The sequence below is a fragment of the Lacerta agilis genome, chromosome 6, assembly GCF_009819535.1.
Source record: "Lacerta agilis isolate rLacAgi1 chromosome 6, rLacAgi1.pri, whole genome shotgun sequence".
NCBI classification, from domain to species: Eukaryota; Metazoa; Chordata; class Lepidosauria; order Squamata; family Lacertidae; genus Lacerta; species Lacerta agilis.
Window position 1 is genome coordinate 89438435 of NC_046317.1, and position 21184 is coordinate 89459618.

The 21184-nt window shown below is 47.9% G+C and overlaps 1 protein-coding gene across 5 annotated transcripts in view; it reads left to right on the plus strand.

Annotated features, from left to right (window-relative positions):
* Positions 1-4079: 4079 nt before the first annotated feature.
* The window catches only part of ZNF512B (zinc finger protein 512B), a 42159-nt gene continuing 25054 nt past the window's right edge, over positions 4080-21184 (plus strand). For 2 of the 5 annotated variants that reach the window (XM_033153758.1, XM_033153760.1), the window contains exons 1-4: positions 4387-4437; positions 17360-17485; positions 19937-20016; positions 20273-20416. In XM_033153758.1, the coding sequence (XP_033009649.1) occupies positions 17362-17485; positions 19937-20016; positions 20273-20416 (348 nt within the window). In that variant the 5' untranslated portion in view covers positions 4387-4437; positions 17360-17361. Of the gene's footprint in view, positions 4183-4386; positions 4438-17359; positions 17486-19936; positions 20017-20272; positions 20417-21184 lie in introns of those variants that run through there. The other 3 variants (XM_033153761.1, XM_033153762.1, XM_033153759.1) reach the window with 2 other exon arrangements.

Below are 21184 nucleotides of genomic sequence, written 5' to 3' on the forward strand. Positions count from 1 at the left end.
TTTTGGGCTAACAAAACACGGGCTGCAGTAGTAGCATACATAAATAACCTTTTTTCACACCGGTTTTTTTCTTCCTCTTCTGTTCCTGTAGTGATGTGCTTGTGCAACGGCAGCCTCACACTTCCAAGTGCAATAAATTGATCCTATTTTGAAAAGAACATTATTTTTAATGTTTGATTTTAGCAGTAATTTTAATGTATATTTTATGTAAACTGCTTAGAGGTGCTGATGATTATGTGGTGCATAAACAAAAAAATCAGTTTATTAAGATGCTTAGCCATCTAATTGGATGCAGTCACCATATTCATCCATTTTCTGTTCATTCAATATGGGGGATTTTTCCGCTGCCTCGGAAACTCCCACTGAACTTTCAAACACACACAGACACACACACACACACACACACACACCATTCTCCAGAGGGTTCCCTTGGGAATAAAAAAAACATCAATGTGCCGAGGAGACATCTGCCAGGAGGGAGGAGGGGAGCAGGCAGAGGATTAAGCCTGATGAACAAACCTAAACGAACCTATTTGCATTCTCTGGATGGAACAAACTCCTACAGGCTGCGTTAATGGAAGGGATGTTGTAATCTTTGCCATTGCTGTAAACGAAAAGCCAGAGGTGGCTTGGGCACTCTGACTATGGTAGCAGGCAGGTAGGCACTCTCCTCCTTCAGAGCTAGGCAGAAGCGGGCAAGCCACCTTCTCACATAGGGGGGAAATATTGTGTCCAATTCGCATCAGCCCCAGGGAGCGTGGCCAGTAGTCAAGGATGATGGGAGTTGTAGTTTAGCAGGACCTGGTGGGGTACATGTGAGTCACCCATTATGTACACCAAAGTGGCAATGGGGGTGTGTGTCTCAGTTCTATTTTGTGGTGTGGCTTATGCCTCGATAAACATCTTAGCATGGCTTTTTTCAGCCAAAACTCACCAGAAGTCAGTTCTTCTTCTTCTTCTTCTTCTTCTTCTTCTTCTTCTTCTTCTTCTTCTTCTTCTTCTTCTTCCTTTTCAGGTTTATACATTTCACTAATTTTACAATCATTTTGACATTTCAAAACTTGACTTCCTTCCCCCTCAGTCTGCGGTTCCTTCAATTTATTCTTAATATCATCTGCATATCCAGATGAACTTAAATTGCTCTTCTTTAAATATATACTCCTATGAAACTGCAGGTTGGCCACATGACCCGGAAGCTGTACGCCGGCTCCCTCGGCCAGTAAAGCGAGATGAGCGCCACAACCCCAGTCGTCCGCGACTGGACTTCATGGTCAGGGGTCCCTTTACCTTTTACCTATTCCTTAGCCCTTTCTTCTCCTGAAGATATCCTGCAAGGCAGCAGAGGTTTAGGATCAGAGTTTTCCTTCTCTTAGATGGGCTCCATTCCCAGGTTGATGAGCCCCATTTGCCCTTCAGTTCCCTCTACAGAAACCGCCTTCTTGAAAACTCGAACCACACGCCTTCTGAATAGTTTCTATCCAAGAGCTTTGATTGCACTTAATAATGATCTCAGGGTCAGTAGTAAGTAATAGTAAGCAGTGAGTAGTAAGGAATGAGACAGGCTCTTAGGTTATGCTATGCTTTTAATAGGTTATGTTATACTCTGGATTATGTTATGTTTTAATAGATTATGTTTTAATAAGGATGAGAGTGTTGGAGATATGTGCAAATGTGTATGGTAAATCCGGTCTTTGGGTGTTTGATTTTCGTTGTTGTGTATACTGTGTATATACGGACAATGACAATAAATAAATCTTATCTTTGGACCAACTTTTGGTCTCATCTGCTCAGTCCGCCAGAGCCTGTCTTCGCATGCAGAGGAAGTGCTCTAACTCACCGAGGGTTTGAGACACATCACCTGCCCTCACCTGGTCGATGCCGTTTCCCAGGATTGTGGCCGCTGTCGCTGAGTGTATAGTGGGGACCAAAAGCAGGTACAAACTATCCGAGGAGGAGTACGACGTGTCCCCAACCAGAGGTACTAACCCCTCCCATAACATCCTGTGCAACCCCAATGGGAGTTTAGGAACAGAATTGGATGGGATACACCCATTACGCACAACAAAGGGGCAATGCCCCCCTCTTAATTCTTAATTTATCTTAATCTTTGTTGTTGTTGTTCAGTCGTGTCCGACTCTTCGTGACCCCATGGACCAGAGCACGCCAGGCACCCCTATCCTCCACTGCCTCCCGCAGTTTGGCCAAACTCATGCCAGTTGCTTCGAGAACACTGTCCATCCATCTCGTCCTCTGTCGTCCCCTTCTCCATGTGCCCTCCATCTTTCCCAACATCAGGGTCTTTTCCAGGGATTCTTCTCTCCTCATGAGGTGGCCAAAGTACTGGAGCCTCAACTTCAGGATCTGCCCTTCCAGTGAGCACTCAGGGCTGATTTCTTTATGGATGGATAAGTTTTATCTTTTTGCAGTCCATGGGACTCTCAAGAGTCTCCTCCAGCACCGTAATTCAAAAGCATCAATTCTTCGGCGATCTGTCTTCTTTATGGTCCAGCTCTCACTTCCATACATACTACTGGGAAAACCATAGCTTTAACTATATGGACCTTTGTTGGCAAGGTGATGTCTCTGCCTTTTAAGATGCTGACTAGGTTTGTCATTGCTTTCCTCCCAAGAAGCGCGCGTCTTTTAATTTCATGATGATCTTAATCTTTAAGGTGCCACAAAACTTTTTTGTACTTCTGGGCCACAGCTCAGCAGTAGTGTGTGTGTGCTGCATATATATATATGGGATGGAGAACCTGTGCCCATCAGCCCCTGCCAGATGGCCAATAGTCAGGGATGATGGGAGTTGAAGTCCGGTGACAGAAGGCTCCACCTGCCCCCATCCCTACTTCATAAGGTGCTGCAAGAACCCAGTACCGCAATAGATCTGCATGGCAGTGCAGAAGTCTTCTGGCTTCATCCTTGGCATCTCTGAGGATCAGGAAGGAATGTAGGAAGCTCCCCAATACTGAGCCGGCTCCATTATTCTACGTTGCTCAGTATAGTCTTCCTAGGGTTCAGACTACTTGGAGATGCCAGAATGAATTACGAGGGAAGGCTGCGGCGTTCGGGACTTTCCAGTTAAGAGAAAAGCTGAGTAATGTTAGAAGTTCGGAAAATTATGGATGGCTTGGGATAGCTCAGTCATTAGAGCCTGAGACTCTTAATCCCAGGGTTGAGGGTTCGAGCCCCGCATTGGGGGAAAAGATTCCTGCATTGCAGGGGGTTGGACTGGGTGACCCTCCTGGTCCCTCCCAACTCTACAATTCCAAGTGGATGGAGAAAAGATTTCTCTCTCTCTCATAACACTAAAACTTGTAGACATCCAGTAAATGTTGGGAGATTGAGAACAGGTAACAAAAAGCCCTTCTTGACGAAGGCAAAGAGCATTGTCAAACTGTGGAACTCCTTCCCACAGGAGGCAATGGTGGCCACCAACCTGGGTGGCTTAAAGTTCTGCTTGATGGTCGGCCAGTGTGAGAATAGGATGTTGGACTAGATGGGCCACTGGCCTGATGCAACAGGTGTTTCTTAGGCCAGGATCGAACCTTCTGGATTGAATCCTGCATGCTGGAGAACTGATACCAGTCAGAGTAGACGGTCCTGTACTCCATGGGCAAAAAACAAGGTAGCTAAAGGCATGTTCCTCTGTGGTTTCCCCTTAATTTTTTTTAATGGGAGGGTGTTTTATTCCTCCCCCCCCCCGCACCCCTGCTGCATGCTCCCATCCCCATTATATTTTAAGAGAGAGTTCCCTGCGCAATGAGGAGACGATGATCTGGGCTGTGGGTGAAACAAAGAGCAAAGTCGGTGGGTGGCAACCGCAGCAGAGATGCAGAAAACAAGAATCATTTCTTTATATATAAAATATGAAAATTAGATCAACCCAAAGAGGGACAGCTTGGAACTCCTTTGCCCCCCAGACACCCCAACTCCCAGTTCCGCGCTTGGCCGGTTCTGCAGCGCCCTGCTTGCGCCGGCCCCCTTGGGTCGCACCTGCTGGGGGACACCCCCCACCCACCCAACTCCCAGTGCGCGCTCCTCCCTCCCCCCCCCCCAAAAAAAACCCACCACCCAAGCCAGCTCCTTCCTCCTCCTCCCGTCGGGCGCCGATCCCTGGCTGCAGCCGGGGGAGGAATACCGCGAGAGTTGCAAGCGGATTCCCTCGGCCCGGCTGCGAAGGTAGGGAGAGTGGGGAAAGCGCGCGCGGGGCGGTGGGGTGGGGGCTTGGTTGTGGTTGTGTGTGTGTGTGTGTGTGCAAGTGTGTGAGTGTGCGGGCGACGTGGTGGCGGCGGCGGCGGCGAGGGGGGGTCTCCGCGCATGAGCCAGCGGCGGCGGCGGCGGCGCTTTGGCCGTGCGCATCGCTCGGGTGTCTGTGCGCGCCCGGGCCCCGCTGGCCGAGCGAGCGAGAGGAGCGCGCTGCCCGCCCGCGCCGAGGTAAGCCGAGAGCCCCCCGCCGATGCCCGGCCCTCGCCTCGCCTCCCTCCGGCCCTTCCCCACCCGGAGAGGGGCTTTTACTCCGCCCGGTGGCCCCGGCCCGGCCTCGCCGGCCGCCTCCCCTGGGCTCGCCCGCTTCCTTTCGCCCCGCGGAGCTGGAGAGACCCCGGGCGAAGAGGAGGAAGAGGAAGGAGGAGGGCGAGGGGGGCCAGCAGCGCCTTCCCCAAACCCCTCTCTCCTTCCCCCCACCCCTCTCTCCTTTTCTTTTCCTCCCATCCCTCTCTCTCTCTCTCTCTCTTTCTCTCTCCCCTTCCTTTCCTTCCTTCCTTCCTCTCTCTCTTTCTCCTCCTTCTACATAAAAAGTCGCCATTTTGCTTCATTGCTTTTCCTGGGCTTTTTAATTAATTATTTTGTATGCCTTCCGCCCCCCCCCCCAAACACCTCCCCGCGCGCTCGCCCCAAAGAGTGGGGGGGGGAGAGGCAGGCAGATTTCCTTTTTCTTCCTTTCGGTCTACGTATTTATATGTCTTTTTCTTCTTCTTCTCCTCCACCCCCCCCCCCGCACCTTATTTTTGCATGCACGGAGATCAAACGATCGCGGGTGGAGGGCGGCTGTCGCTGTTGGCAGGGGGTTTATTTGTGTGTATATGTGGTTTGTTTGTTTTTTAATTTCTCGGATTCCCCCCCCCCCATTTGCAACCCTCTCCCTTCCCAAACCCTCCTGCTTCTTCTCGCCCCCTGCAAGATACCCCCCTCCTCTCTCTCTCTCTGTGTGCATTTGCTTGATTATTCGAGCTTATTTTGGGGGGGGGGGAATTGGGGAAGGGAAAGAAGGGAGGTGGAGCAACCGAGTTCTGGAAATGTGGAAAAGCAGAGGAGGTTCGGAGCTTTCGAGTGCTTTGCTGCTTTGGAAAGCTCCCCTGGAAGTGGATTAGAGTTGGGTGAGCCTGTCTTCTCCCTCCCTCCCCCTCTCTCTCCCCCCCCCCCCCCATTGCAAACTAAGCGGCCTCGCCCCTGGGCAGCGACAGGTGGTGCGACCCCCCCCCTTCTCCAACACCCATATCATGCACTTGGTGTTAGGCACACTTGCCGAAAGTGGTGCAGAGCGAGCGGAGAGGTGGGTGGGGCCCAGGTGACGATGCTTGACCTTACCTGGTCAGGTCACTTGGAGGTCGCCAGGGCAGCCAGCTCTTGGGGGCCGCCCGCCCTGCCCTGCCCAGAGGTCAAGGCCAATGGTGTCCGAGATCGAGGTGAGGGCTGAGTCGGAGACCTGAACGACTTCCCTCCTTAATTGGTGTGATCCTGGCTCGAGTTGCACGGATGCACAAGCACCTAGGTTGAGAAACTGGAGTTTTGGGGGAAGAGGTGTGCAATCTGAGCCCTGGATCCCCGGCGATGGGGGCAGAGGGTCTGCTGCAGCGCTGCGGCTGGCCGTCGCAGCACACCTGCTTTCGGGGCTGGGCGAAATGGCTGCGACCCCCCTGCTGCCCACAGGCGGACCTCTTCCTTTGGGGCGCCTGGCAAGTCTCAGATGCCTTGCCCCTGGGTCATGCCTTTGCCTCGAGGTGCTTTGGTGATCCGTGAAGCAGCGAGGCAACTGGAGAGAATGAGAGCGCACAGCAAACATCACCGTCTTCTTGGTGGGCTGGTAGGAAGACCCAGAAGTGTGCATGCACACAGAAGCTCACACCCAGAACAAACTTAGTTGGTCTCTAAGGTGCTACTGGAAGGAATTTTTTAATTTTTTAATTTGTTTCGACTATGGCAGACCAACACGGCTACCTACCTGTAGCAGGGAAGGGCCGCAGCTCAGGGGAAGAGCACCCCGGTCCAACCCCCGGCATCTCTAGATAGGGCCAGGAAAGGCTCCCTGCCTGAAACCCCCTGGGGAGATGCTGCCAGTCAGTGTAGGCAGTATTGAGCCGGGTGGACCAATGGTGCGACTCAGTGCAAGGGAGGTTGCTTAATTCGGAGACATGAGAACTGGGGCAGTTTTAGGGACAGAGCTGAAGCTGTGTGTGTGGTACACAGAAGGTATGCTGGTCAACTCCAGGTAGAATTCCCTTGAGGGTTGCTGCCCGTCAGTGCTGGGCTATGTGAGCCAATTTGCTGCAAGGCAGATTCCAATGTTCCTGTGTCCCCCACCTGTTTTAAGGATTATGGGGGCTGGAGGCTCTGAAAAAGGAAATAGAGATCTTGGAAGAGGCTGCGGGATTATAATCCCCACCTGCACCCAGTCTCCCCATTTATTTGGCATTTATTTGAAATTTTCTATACAAGATGGGGACCATCAGCAGCCTCACAATAGCTAATTCGAACCCCCACATTCAGAGGCAGTCTATCTCTCAATATTAGTTGCGGGGGGAGGGGGCATTTTGCTTTTGCATTCTTCTTATGGTTTCCCTGGGGTTACCTGATTGGCCTGTGTAGGAAACTGGATGCTGAATTAGGTAGACTTTTTGGTTTGGTCTCGTTGGGCTCGTCTTAATGTGTTAATTGCATTTTCTTTCTTCACCTTTTGGTATCCTTATATCTCTTTGTAAACTCCTTGGGGCAGGGACTCCCTCTTCCCTTCTGCTCTATAACATGTCACATGGATTAATGGCAGAATGTCATCTATGTAATCGGGCTGCATTTTAGGAGAAGGCAAGTTTTCAGAGGTATATCCATCTGGAACAAAGTATGCCATCTAAACTTGATGTCTGTGGTGGAATATTTTGCATGTCTTGCAGAGGCAGGGCCCGGAGTCATATGAGGATGCTGTAGTTTGATGATGGTTTAATTTGTTAGGTGCACAGGGTGGTAGTCAATGAAGTTTTACTCCGAATAAGGTAACTGGTAAAGGGACCCCTGACCATTAGGTCCAATCGTGCCCGACTCTGGGGTTGTGGCGCTCATCTTGCGTTAATGGCCGAGGGAGCCGGCGTACAGCTTCCGGGTCATGTGGCCAGTATGACTAAGCCGCTTCTGGCAAACCTGAGCAGCGCACGGAAACGCCGTTTACCTTCCCGCCGGAGCGGTACCTATTTATCTACTTGCACTTTTGACGTGCTTTCAAACTGTTAGGTGGGCAGTAGCAGGGACCGAGCCACGAGCTCACCCCGTTGCGGGGATTCAAACCGCCAACCTTCTGATCGGCAAGCCCTAGGCTCTGTGGTTTAACCCACAGTGCCACCTGAATAGACCCATTGAAATTAATGGACCAAATTCAGCCATGTTTATTCCTTTCAGAGGATCATGCACTGAGTAAAACTTAGTTGAATACAGCCGTACTTTGGATCCCGAACGCATTGGCTCCCGAACAAATCGGTTCCCGAACGATCGAAACACGGAGGTGAGTGTTCTGGTTTCCGAACGATTTTCGGAAGCCGAACATCCGGCATGGCTTCCGATTGGCTGCAGGAGCTTCCTGCAGCCAATCAAAAAACATGTTTCGGGAGTTGAAGGGACTTCTGGAACGGATTCCGTTTGACTCCCAAGGTACGATTGTACCACCCTAAGAGTCTTGGAGGGTAGGTCACTATTATTTCCCATTTCACAGGGAGAAAAACTGAGGCTGACGAATTTGCAGATGTACCCAAGACTACAGAGTGAGCTCCAGTCCCCTGGTAAATTATTCGCTGGGTTCTACTGATAATTTGCCCGGAAAGTTTTTAATGAGAAGGATAAGTCGGATAGAGAGTCTTGGAATTCCTGGGCATTTGTTCCTCCTTTAGTTCCTTTCAGAAATGATTGATCGACGGCATTTAGCATCCTTTAAAATTATCATTACGGTGTTTTCACATTTGCCTTCTTACGCCTGCTGGGAGGCGATCGTTAATCCTCTGAGAAAGGAACCTTGAAATCATGGGATGTGCACACAGATTTCCCGTTCAACTGATGGAGGGGAATTATACCCGTTTTAAAGCTTATCCGTTTAAAAGTGCTGTGCACGGAATCTGTTCCATTCAAAACAGGTTCTTTTCTTTTTGTTTCCCCCCCCCCCGCCTTTTAAATGCAAGGTCTGCGGAAGCAAGGAAAAGGAAAAGAGTCCGTTTTTAATTTAATCCAGACTTTGGCGGGTGGGCGGAGGAATAGAGCTCTCCGTGTCCAAGAAGTTTTGTTGTAAGAAACGCTCTCTCTCTCTCTCTCTCTCTCACACACACACACACAAAACCCACACTGACAAAAACTCTACATACCTTGCATAAAAAGGAAAGGAAAGGGAATTGTAGAAATCCGTAGGAGGCTAGGAAATCATTTTCCTGTCACATAGACCTATGTTTACTGCAGCAAACAACTTTCTACGTAAACTGTGCTTTGCCTAGTAACCCAAGCACAGGGGTGCTTAACCCTTCCCTCGCTGTCGCTTTCTCCCCTGCAACCCATTCCTTCCAAGCCATCTCACCCCAAACGGCATCGACGTCTACAAATGAACCTTGCGGGGCATGTGGAACAACTCAGACGTAGAGATGGTTGGAGGAATGCAACAGTTAAGGGGAAGGTTTATACCCCGCCCCGCTCACTTGCCCAGGGATTCTTCTGTAAAAATGCCCCCGTCCTGTAGGGCACCTGCTTTGCGTGTGCATAAGGTCTTGGGTTCGATTCCCAGCATTTCCAGGCGAGGCTGGCAAACTCCTGTTTAAAATATCCCGGAGACCTGCTGCCAGTCTGTGCCAGTATTACTGATCCAGATGGATCGATACAGTTTTCTGTGGTCTTATGTCTTGTACTGCAAACGTGGGTTTGGGACATTTTGCTTTAGGAGTGGGGCTGCCAGGAGTTGAGATCTTGTGTGACAGCAAGCTTGGTGCCCTGGACGCCACTGCTGCCAGGCGGGCCACTTCCCTGCCTAGGATGGGGCAACTGTAGACAGTGCTGGTGTTGCCACCTTAATGATAGAGAGAGCTGCATCCTTGTTGAGATGCCGGTAACAGGGTGCTTGGGGCAGCCTGCTCCAGAACTCTCCAAACCTGGAGCTTCTCCCAGGCTGAATGATAGTAATACCCCACCCATGTGGATGGGTTGCCCCAGACACTATGGGCAGGTCCGACACATAAAAACAATAAAAAGCGATTTAGCGCTTTGCGCATGCGCGAATTGTCATACCCGGAAGTAACCCATTCTGGTACTTCCGGGTTCGGTTCGTTCGTATCCCGTGACGAACGCAGAATGAAGCAATTGTAACCAGAGGTACGACTGTACAGTGGTACCTTGGTTCTCAAACTTAATCCGTTATGGAAGTCTGTTCCAAAACCAAAGCTTTCCAAAACCAAGGTGCGCTTTCCCATGGAAAGTAACGCAAAGTGGATTAATCCGTGCCAGACTTTTAAAAGCAACCCCTAAAACAGCAATTTAACATGAATCTTACTATCTAACGAGACCACCGATCCATAAAATGAAAGCAATAAACAATGTACTGCAGTCACACAATCAACCCATCAGGTAGGTAGCCGTGTTGGTCTGCCATAGTCAAAACAAAATAAAATAAAAAAATTCCTTCCAGTAGCACCCTAGAGACCAACTAAGTTTGTTCTTGGTATGAGCTTTCGTGTGCATGCACACGAAAGTTCATACCAAGAACAAACTTAGTTGGTCTCTAAGGTGCTACTGGAAGGAATTTTTTATTTAATCAATCCATCAGTCGCTGAACTGGGTTCCGCATAGTCACAAAACCCCAAAAAAAGAGCTGCAAAAAGCAAAATAAATAGCAAAAAGATGACAGACCTCAGCGTAACACTCAAAACGGAAGTGTGGCACTCTAATTGGAAGCGCAACTGTCAAATCGTCAGCATAACACTCAAAATGGAAGCATAAAAACTCAGAATGGAAGTGTGGCCCTCAAATTGGAAGCGTAACACTTAAAACAGAGCACATTCGGCTTCCGAAAAAAGTTCACAAACCGGAACACTTACTTCTGGGTTCGCAGTTTTTGGGTTCCAAGTTGTTTAGTACCAAGGTGTTTGAGAACCAAGGTAGCACTGTAACATCAAACATTAAAAACTTCCCTATACAGGGCTGCATTCAGATGTCTTCTAAAAGTTGTATAGTTATTTATCTGTTTAACATCTGGCAGGAGGGCATTCCCTCGGAGCTGGACCTCAGTGTCCGGGCAAAACGATGGAGGTGGAGACTCTCCTTAAGGTATACAGGACTGAGGCCGTTTGGGGCTTTAAAGGTCAGCACCAACACTTTGAATTGTTCTCGGAAGCATACTGGGATCCAGTGAAGGTCTTTTAGGACACTTAACTTAATGAAATGGACGCCTCCGTGAAGTTTCAAGTATCCTCTTTTTAAAAATTAACATTAGCGAACATGTACACTTTAAAAAAAATGTTTGTTCATATTTTATTAAGAGAGTTTCAGTTAAAAGAAATGAAGTGAAGAAAGAGAGAAAGAAAGAAAGGGGGAACAAAACTGCATTTTTTCATTTTTTTACAATATGTGCGCTTCTGACAAATTTTAAAATGGAGCACTGGCGTTTATTGAGGTATTGACGTACATGACTTTAAAAACACAGACATACTGGGGAAATTGCACAATATTTTACTAGAAACATTTGAAATACATGAGTGTTTGTGTGTGAGAGAGAGACAGGGTGTGTGTGGAAAACACCCACAACAACCAAAGCTTAAAAACAAAATATTTATTAAAAACAGAGCCCGCAAAATCTTTATTGTTCCAAATTGAACAAAATTAGCTGAACGTATTAATGAACTGAATTAGGAAGTACAGACTCCTCAAGACAGTCATAGAAAAACAGGCCGGGTATTGCTTTGCATGTTTACTCGGAAGCAAGTGCCGCTAAACTAAAGGGAGATTATTTCCAAACCATTTATTTCTGTTAATGAAGATTGAGGAAATGGCACCAGAACACAAAGCAGGTGTATGGCGAAGTAGATCGAATCAGTATCTTTACTACGCCGCAGCAAGACAGGTTGGTAACTAGGGGTGGAGCAACAGCAACGATAATGTGATTAAATGATAATAACACCCAGACCGAAACCTGGAGCAGCCAAACACTTTGTGCATTTAAGAATTGAGGAAACTCACAACCTAATTGGCTATCAGTATAGGTTTAGGGATTCAGGGGCGCCGAATGGGGGACGAGACCCCACCTCCACCGTTTTCAAGGAGGGTGCCGGGGTCTCTCAGTATTTTGTGGCCGTGACGTGCCACGCCGGGTCTACCTGCCACCGTGATGGGCCTTGCGTAGCAGAGGCAGGCCCCTGCCTCCCCCCCCCCACCGCATGTGCGTCAGCCCCCCCCCCAAGCGTTGGGTGGAACCCGGCACGTATGTCAGGACTGTCCGCACTTCTGCTTTCCCCATGCCTAAAAGCACAGGTCCAGGCGGTTTTCCATTTGCCCCCCCGCTGCTTTCCCCGGGGAAACCCGTCCGCGGGAAACCCAGTCGGCATTTGGTCCGATTCAGCGGTACAGCGCTGGTTTTTCCAAGGAGAGAGGCGAATTGGGGTGTGTGTGAGCCCTTAGTTCCCAAACTTATGTCTGAGCTGGACCTGACTAGATGGAAAGTGGGTGCTCTCGGGATTTTTAATATCTCTGTTTATAGATGACTAGCATGTCAGGGAGATAGTTCTTTCCTCCCCGGCATGATAAGTTTATATGGTAAGAGTTTTGATGTTTTAAATCCAGTTTATGAGTCTCTGAACCGTTTGACCCAGAAAGAAACTGCCATTTCAGGCAGAACCAGGCCATTGCTTCTTTATTTGCAATGAGTGGTAGTCACCCGAGTTTTACTCTCTGCGGTGGCTCCCCATCCGTGGAATGCTCTCCCCAGGGAAGTTTGCCTGGCGCCTTCACTATATACCTTTAGGTGCCAGGCAGAAACAATCCTTTTTAACAAGGCCTTTGGGTGATCTGATTTACCGTATATCCTATGCTCTTTTAAAATGTGATTTTTCGGGGCGGTGTGGGGTGCTATTGGGTTGTTTTTATTAGTTATTGATATTTTTCTGTGAACAGCCCTGAGACCCCCGGGTATAGGGCAGTATATAAATTCAGTCAATCAACCAATCAATAAAAATAATACTCAGAGTAAACCCATTGAAATCAATAAGCCTAACGGAGGGCTCATCCAGATGGTCTTTCGTGACGAGTTTCTACGCACAGGTCCAAGCGGTTGTGTGTGTTTTTTGTCCTGACACTTTCCCCAGGAAAACCCACTTTTTACCACTGAATCGGAGCGAACGGCAATTGAGTTCCCCACAGATTGACCTTTGCTCCGAATCAATGGTAAAACGGCAAGGCGATAGCCTTCCAGTTTGGTCGCCAACACTGCCTCCCGTTAGCTGGTTTATATTTTGTACTCTTGTCTCCTCCAGGATTCAACTTTGCTGCTTGTCCATGAGTTCTGGCATTGTAAGAGGGAGAAAAAAGTTTTGTCTGTCCATATCAGTGTTTTCCAAACTCGGGTCACCAGCTGTTTCTGGACTACCAACTCCCATCATCCCTAGTTGGCAAGGCCAGTGGTCAGGGATGATGGGAATTGTAGTCTTAAAAAAAACAGATGGAGACCCACGTTTGGGAAATCCTGGTCTATATCCTTTACTTGACTCTTCAAAGAGAGCGCCACACCTTCCAAAAGAGGGTGGATTGCAGATTCTGGACCAGCTGCTCTCCAGGAGAGCGATAACCTTTGCATTGTGCACGGATCCTGTCCAAATCTCTTCTGTTCTGGCACATAAGAAGATGATGATTCTCAGTTCCGCAAATCCAATATCCAACTTCTCCCCTGGCTTCCACCCCAGTGTTAAATACTAACCCATGTGGTTGGCGCTGTGGTCTATTAAACACTGAGCCTCTTGGGCTTGCCGATCAGAAGGTCGGCGGTTTGAATCCCCGCGACGGGGTGAGCTCCCATTGCTCTGTCCCAGCTCCTGCCAACCTGGCAGTTTGAAAGCACTCCAGTGCAAGTAGATAGATAGGTACCGCTGCGGTGGGAAGATAAATGGCATTTCCGTGTGCTCTGGTTTCTGTCACGGTGTTCTGTTGCACCAGAAGCGGTGTAGTCATGCTGGTCACATGACCCGGAAAGTTGTCTGGGACAAACGCCAGCTCCCTCGGCCTGAAAGCGAGATGAGCGCTGCAACCCCATAGTCGCCTTTGACTGGACTTAACCGTCCAGGGGTCCTTTATCTTTACCTTTTTTTACTAACCCATGGGCTTTAATTGTCCCAGAGAAATAGACGGCAAGAAAAAGTTCCAGATTCAAGAGGCCTTTCAGAATTCCTTCTGTCCTCCTGTTCCACGGTTTTTGGTTTGTTTGTTTTTTGCTTCAGGTCGGTTTCCCAGGTATTAAGCCTAATGTGGTCCCAGGCAAAGAGCCAGGCAGAGCCTTTGACATTATTAATTAATGGCTAAGTTGCTGCAAATGGCCACATTGCAGATTAACCTTTTTTTAGGGGTGGGGGAGGAAGGTAAGAGTTGGGTCCCTCAAAGCCGAAATATAACAAAGGCTTCTGTCCTGAAGGAGTGATTAAGCTAAAGCTTTGCTTTCTAGCCTGATTTGCCTGATAATCTGGTTGTTCTACAAACGCTGGCCCAAGAGAAAGCAAAGAATTCTCTTCGTGCTCGCTTGGGCAGGGGGATTCTGCAAAATGACTTTCTTTCATTCTCAGGCATGGCAGAAACTACCCATTAGGCCAGGGGTCAGCAAACTTTTTCAGTAGGGGGCCGGTCCACTGTCCCTCAGACCTTGTGGGGGGCCGGACTATATTTTTTTTTTGGGGGGGGGGGGAAATGAACGAATTCCTGTGCCCCACAAATAACCCAGAGGTGCATTTTAAATAAAAACACACGTTCTACTCATGTAAAAACATGCTGATTCCCAGACCGTCCGCGTGCCGCATTTAGAAGGCGATTGGGCCGCATCCAGCCCCTGGGCCTTAGTTTGGGGACCCCTGCCTTTAGGCCTTCTGTGGGCCTGGGAGCAATTGGTGTTTTGCAGAAAATCTAGTTATTACCCAGGACCAGAAAGCACCGAGGGCCTTCTGGCGTTTCCCTCACTGCGAGAAGCAAAGCTACAGGGAACGAGGCAGAGGGCCTTCTCGGTAGTGGTGCCCGCCTTGTGGAACGCCCTCCCATCATATGTCAGAGAAAAACAACTACCTGGCATTGCCTGTTTAGGGAAGTTTTTTATTTGTGACATTCTAATGTATTTTTGATCTTTGTTGGAAGCCGCGCGGGGTACAAATAAATAAATAAATAAATAAATAAATAAATAAATAAATAAAACAGGTGGTGCAGGAGTGCTTAATTCCATGCATCCAACACCAGCCACCGAACGGCCACATTCACAGCTATGTGAATGTGCTATGATTCCACTTTAGACAGTCGTGGCTTCCCCCAAAGAATTCTGGGAGCTGTAGTTTAAGCGTCCTGGGAGTTGCTAGGGAAACACGCCCCCTTCCTTTCCTTTCACAAAGGTACAATTCTTAGAGTGGTTTAACAACCAGTTGATCTTCGTGGGGAACTGGGAGTTATACCTCTGAGTAGGATGGGGCCTGCTAGCAACTCTCGGCATCTTTAACCAAAGCTGCAGCTCCCAGAATTCTTTGGGTGAAGCCATGACTGTCCAAAGTAGTACTCTAGTGCAGGCGTCAGCAACCCTTTTCAGCTGTGGGCCGGTCCACCGTCCCTCAGACCATTTGGTGGGCCGGACTATATTTTTTTGGGGGGGGGGAATGAACAAATTCCTATGCCACACAAATAACCCAGAGATGCATTTTAAATAAAAGCACACATTCTACTCATGTAAAAACACCAGGCAGGCCCCACAAATAACCCAGAGTTGCATTTTAAATAAAAACACACATTCTGCTCATGTAAAAACACCATGCAGGCCCCACAAATAACCCACAGTTGCATTTTAAATAAAAGCACACATTCTGCTCATGTAAAAACATCAGGCAGGCCCCACAAATAACCCAGAGATGCATTTTAAATAAAAGCACACATTCTGCTCATGTAAAAACACCAGGCAGGCTCCACAAATAACCCAGAGATGCATTTTTAAATAAAAGCACACATTCTGCTCATGTAAAAACACCAGGCAGGCCCCACAAATAACCCAGAGTTGCATTTTAAATAAAAGCACACATTCTGCTCATGTAAAAACATCAGGCAGGCCCCACAAATAACCCAGAGATGCATTTTAAATAAAAGCACACATTCTGCTCATGTAAAAACATCAGGCAGGCCCCACAAATAACCCAGAGATGCATTTTAAATAAAAGCACACATTCTGCTCATGTAAAAACACCAGGCAGGCTCCACAAATAACCCAGAGATGCATTTTTAAATAAAAGCACACATTCTGCTCATGTAAAAACACCAGGCAGGCCCCACAACTAACCCAGAGATGCATTTTAAATAAAAGCACACATTCTACTCATATAAAAACACACTGATTCCCGGACCGTCCGTAGGCTGGATTGAGAAGGAGATTGGGCCGCATCCAGCCCACGGGCCTTAGGTTGGCTACCCCTGCTCTAGTGCTTTAAATTTATAGTGTGCAACTGGTTTGAGGCTGATGCGTTGATATAAGTATCCTGCAGTCAAAGCTGCTCTTGAGTCTTGGATTTTTTGGGGGGGGGGGGAGAGATGGCTTCCAATAGGAACCTGGCTTAACGCTCATCGTTTTATAGGAAAGACCACTTAAATGATTCATACCGAGAATTTAGATAAGGCTCACGTTTCCCTGTTTAGAACAGTTTCCCATTAATAAGGAAAATTGGAAATTTATCGCTCAGATCTCGTCATTAAAACCCGCTCCCTCTCCCCTCCTGATGTCTTCTCATGAAAATGAGAAGGAAGCAAAAGAAAAGGAGCCTCTGTATGGAGGGTCTCTGCAAGGCCTAACAGAGAAATCATGATCATTCACTTTTTCTGTGGGCTGAGCGTGTTTCCCAGAGTTCATTAATGGGGTAGCTTCAACCTCAGCGGCTGTTGAATTGCTGCTAATCCTGGCCTGGGGAATCTGTGGCCCTCCACACCTTGTTGGACTACAGCTCCCAGCATCCTTGACTGCTGGCCATGCAGGCTGGGGTTGATGGGAGTTGGAGTCCAGTGACATCTGGAGGCCTGCAGGTTCTCCAAGCCTGCGCTCATCATGTATATTTGGGAACAACTAGAACATGGCAGCTAGACTGGTGACTGGGAGCGGCCGCCGAGACCATATAACACTGATCCTGAAAGACCTACATTGGCTCCCAGTACATTTCTGAGCACAATTCAAAGTGTTGGTGCTGACCTTTAAAACCCTAAATGGCCTCGGCCCAGTATACCTGAAGGAGTGTCTCCACCCCCATTTTTCCGCCCGGACACTGAGGTCCAGCTCCGAGGGCCTTCTGGCGGTCCCTTCACTGCGAGAAGTGAAGTTACAGGGAACCAGGCAGAGGGCCTTCTCGGTAGTGGCACCGACCTGTGGAACGCCCTCCCACCAGATGTCAAGGAAATAAACAATTATTTTACTTTTAGAAGTAATCTGAAGGCAGCCCTGATTAGGGAAGTTTTTTAATGACTGATGTTTTACCGTGTTTTTAATATTCTGTTACAGGTAGGTAGCCGTGTTGGTCTGCCATAGTCAAAACAAAATAAAATAAAAAATTCCTTCCAGTAGCACCTTAGAGACCAACTAAGTTAGTTCTTGGTATGAGCTTAATATTCCAATATTCTGTTGGGAGCCGCCCAGAGTGGCTGGGAAAACTCAGCCAGATGGGTGGGGTATAAATAAATTATTATTATTATTATTATTATTATTATTATTATACAGGAATTGGCCTCCTGCTCTTGAAGAGGCAGGATCAGGCTGCTTTTTTATATGGCAGGTGACAGGTACAACCCAAGTCTTCCTTCTATCAAGCTCCATTCTCATGTCGAGCAATCGGCCTGTTTGATCGTGTCCTTTCTCCTTTGCTTTTAGCCATGGCAGATTCATATTCCTACAGAGGTGGAAAGAAAGTGGCTGGATCTAGCAAGACCAGCGCAGACAAAGACAGCAGCAAGACAGAGATGAAGATAAACCCGGCGTATGAGCAGTCTAGGCTTGGTGAGTAAGCGTACCACCTTTTCCAGCTGCAATAGGAAGGGCTTCGTTTGAATGAAGAGAACCGCCATTGGCTGGGGGAACCAAAACAGGGCCCTCTATATGTTGTTGGGCTACAACTCCTAGCGTTACCAGTGGTCCGGGGTGATGGGAGTCTGAAATGTGGATGGTTTCTTCCTGGCTACCTGTCTCACGGCAGTGCAAAGAAATACTTTTCGCTCCATAAGACTCACTTTTTTCCTCCTAAAAAGTAAGGAGAAATATCTGTGCATCTTATGGAGCGAATGGTGGTTCCTGGAGCTGAATTGCGCAGGGGCCAAAAGAGGATCATGCTTTTTATTTTATAAAGAGAAAAGGGGGTGTTGAAAGGACCCCCACTCAGCAGCTGAGCAGCAAGAGATCGGGAGAGAGATAAGAGTCCCTGGCTCCCTTTCAGCCCCGCCCTCCTTTGTTGAATGTGCTGCAGAGGGAGGTTGTTTGTTTCCCCAGCGACATGTGACTGGCTGATTAGATTATCTGTCTGGAAATTGTAGGAAAGGCTCCCTTTCCTTTAGAAGCTGCAGAAATGTGAGTTGAACCCCATAAAAATGGGGCTTTTCCTCTTTGCTTTTTTCCCTTTGCAAAAGGAGCTTTGCTTTTCCCCCTTTGCAAAAAAAGCTGCAAAGCTTTTAGCTGCTCCTCAAAAAACCAGGGCTTTTCCCTTTGCAAAAAAAGCTGCAAAACTTTTAGCTGATCCTCAAAAAAACAGGGCTTTTAGAGGAGGAAAACCAGAAAAATATTTTTTTCCTGGGTTTCATCCTCTAAAAACGAGGTGCGCCCTATGGAGCGAAAAATACGGTAAATAGCTAAGAAGCACATACAGGTCAGGGTACTTGATAAATTAACACTTTGGTTAAATAAAAGGTATTATTCCATTGCCTGCCAGCAAATGTTGTCCCCCACCGAAGCGAAACCCAGTGCTTCGGAACAGCAACTCAAATTGAAAATGGCCCTTCTCAAGTTTTGTGAGCTTTGCTGAGTTGAGAACACAGTTGGCTTCCGATGTCGGGCGCAGGTTGCCATTGCCCTTATTCAACGAACTGCCTGAACTTCCACAGTCTAAATTGGTTAGGATGTTGCCTTCCGTTCAAAGCGTACTCATAGAATCGCAGAGTTGGAAGGGGCACCCAAAGGTAATCTAGTTCAACCCCAGCCATGCAGAGATCTCAGCCGCCCAGCCTTTCCGTGCAGCATTAGCAACATTGCACGTGGGGACAAAACAGCCTAGGCGGGGTTGAAAGAGATGCTTGCCGCTTGTGTGAAAGCACATCTGACCAGCGTTATAGGTCTGGTAGGTCTTTTTCGTTTTCAAGTTTACAAGAACGCGCGGCAGAAAGGGCACAAGACAACGCAAGTGAGCAAGAATGCAGTGCAGGTCGAGTAGCCTGGGCTAGTTAGCTAGAACACTCTGCATATAGCATGCAGAGTGTTTGAGTGACATTCGCAGGGAAACCAAAATGCTTGTTTACAAAGCTATTGTACTACCAACTTTACTGTATGCTTGTGAAACATGGACCACTTATAAACGCCATCTCCAACTCCTCAAAAGATTCCATCAACCGTGTCTCCAAAAAAACCTTACACATCACCTGGGAAGACAGGCAAACTAATGTCAGTGTACTGGAAAAAGCAAAGATCACCAGTGTGGAAGCAATGATTCTTCAACATCAGCTTTGTTGGACTGGTTATGTTGTGCGGATGCCTGATGATCGTCTTCCAAAGCAACTACTCTATTCTGAACTTAAAAATGGAAAGTATAATACAACAAAATAAGTTTAAAGACTCAAGGCAAATCTTTTAAAAATGCAATACGTTGTTGTTTAGTCGTGTCCGACTCTTTGTGACCTCGTGGACCAGAGCACGCCAGGCACTCCTGTCTTCCACTGCTTCCTGCAGTTTGGTCAATGTTGGTAGCTTCGAGAACACTGTCCAACCATCTCATCCTCTGTCGTCCCCTTCTCCTTGTGCCCTCAATCTTTCTAGGGAGTATAAAATGCAGTATAAACACTGCCAATTGGGAAATACTGACCTGCGAGCGCTCCAGTTGGAGAAAAGCCTTTACCAAAGGTGTCATGGACTTTGAAGACGCTCGAACTCAGGACGAAAGGGAGAAACGTGCTAAGAGGAAGGCACGCTTGGCAAATCCACACTGTGATCAGCTCCCGCCCGGAAACCTACCAGTATGTCCCCACTGTGGAAGGACGTGTGGATCCAGAATTGGCCTCCACAGCTACTACGGACTCCCTGTTCAGACTGTGTTTATGAAAGACAATCTTACTCAGCTGCGAGTTATCACCTAGTCTTCTTGGTCATGCAGTAGAAAGCGTTTTAAATCAATGGACGTCCAACAAAATGTAAGTTGGACTGATGTATTAATTCAATCCACCACGTCATTCTTCCCCGTTCTGTTTGCAGGAAATGCAACTAACGATAAAACGGAAGGTAAAAGGAAAGGGAGGCCGAAGGCAGACAGCCAGGCTCTGAAGGATATTCCGGTAAGATTTTAATCGTATTTCATTTTTCCCCCCTTGGGAGCTGGGGAAAAGGAAGTAGGGACAGGATAGGACAAGCTTGGTGCATTTGAGCGCAGGAGGGTGCCTGATACTGGTCCCAGGTCTTTTCTCTGGGAAGCCTTTGATTTGATGTGAGAAACTGGGGGTTGCATGTTCAGAAATTTTTATTTCATTCCTCTTGCATTAAGTGGGTCTCCCTCCCCTCCCCTCTGCTCCATGGATGTTTCCTATATCACAGCTGCCTCTGATGAACCAGTGGAAAGAAGAGTTCAAGGCCCACTCCAGGGTGAAATGTCCCAACTCGGGCTGTTGGCTCGAATTCCCCAGCATCTACGGCCTGAAGTACCACTACCAGCGCTGTCAAGGGGTAAGGAGGATGGAGGTTTGTGTTCCGTTTTGGTAACCCATATTTACAGCTTGTGTTGTTGTCCGTGTCAGATGTGGCCCCTCTGAACTCTGCTTTGACCCTGCCGGAGCTTGGCCGCCTTACTTTATATGTATACACTCATCTAGGGAAGTGGGAGAAGAGATTCGATTCGATTAGTGTTTAAAAGGCGAACATGCCAAATTTGCACCTTCCGAAACAATGCGCGATCCAAAAGACAGCCCAACCTTTGAAATCTGTACTTCTCTGAATTTTGCAACGCAGTTCTCCAACCCAGAGTGCACAGGAAGGCATTTTAGTTTTCAAAGAAAAAAGAAAAGAAAAGTGCAATGTCAGGGAAGATCGTTGTGCAAAAAGGAGAAATTTGCACTAAAACGCCGAGGAATTCATGAGGACTTTAAAAATAATAAAAAAATCACAAACTGATGTGGAAATGTGGAGGGCTGAACTTAAGATTAGGAAAATGAGAAACTCAAGAGAAACCAAAACTGAAAGATATTCCCATCTGTGCACACCAACCCATCTGGTCACTGTCATTTTAACATAAAAATTGCATTATAAGACTAAATTACGAATCTTGCCCCCGTGGACTCTGATGGATTCTAGTACCATTTGAAGCCACAGAGGTATTTAGATTCTGCTGCCTTACACTGTGCTAGAAAACCAGTCCATCCTGCTCAGTATTGTCTACCCTGACTGGCAGCAGCTTGCCAGGGTTTCAGGCAGGGGACATTCCTCCCTGGAGATGCCTTGAAGACTAAATTG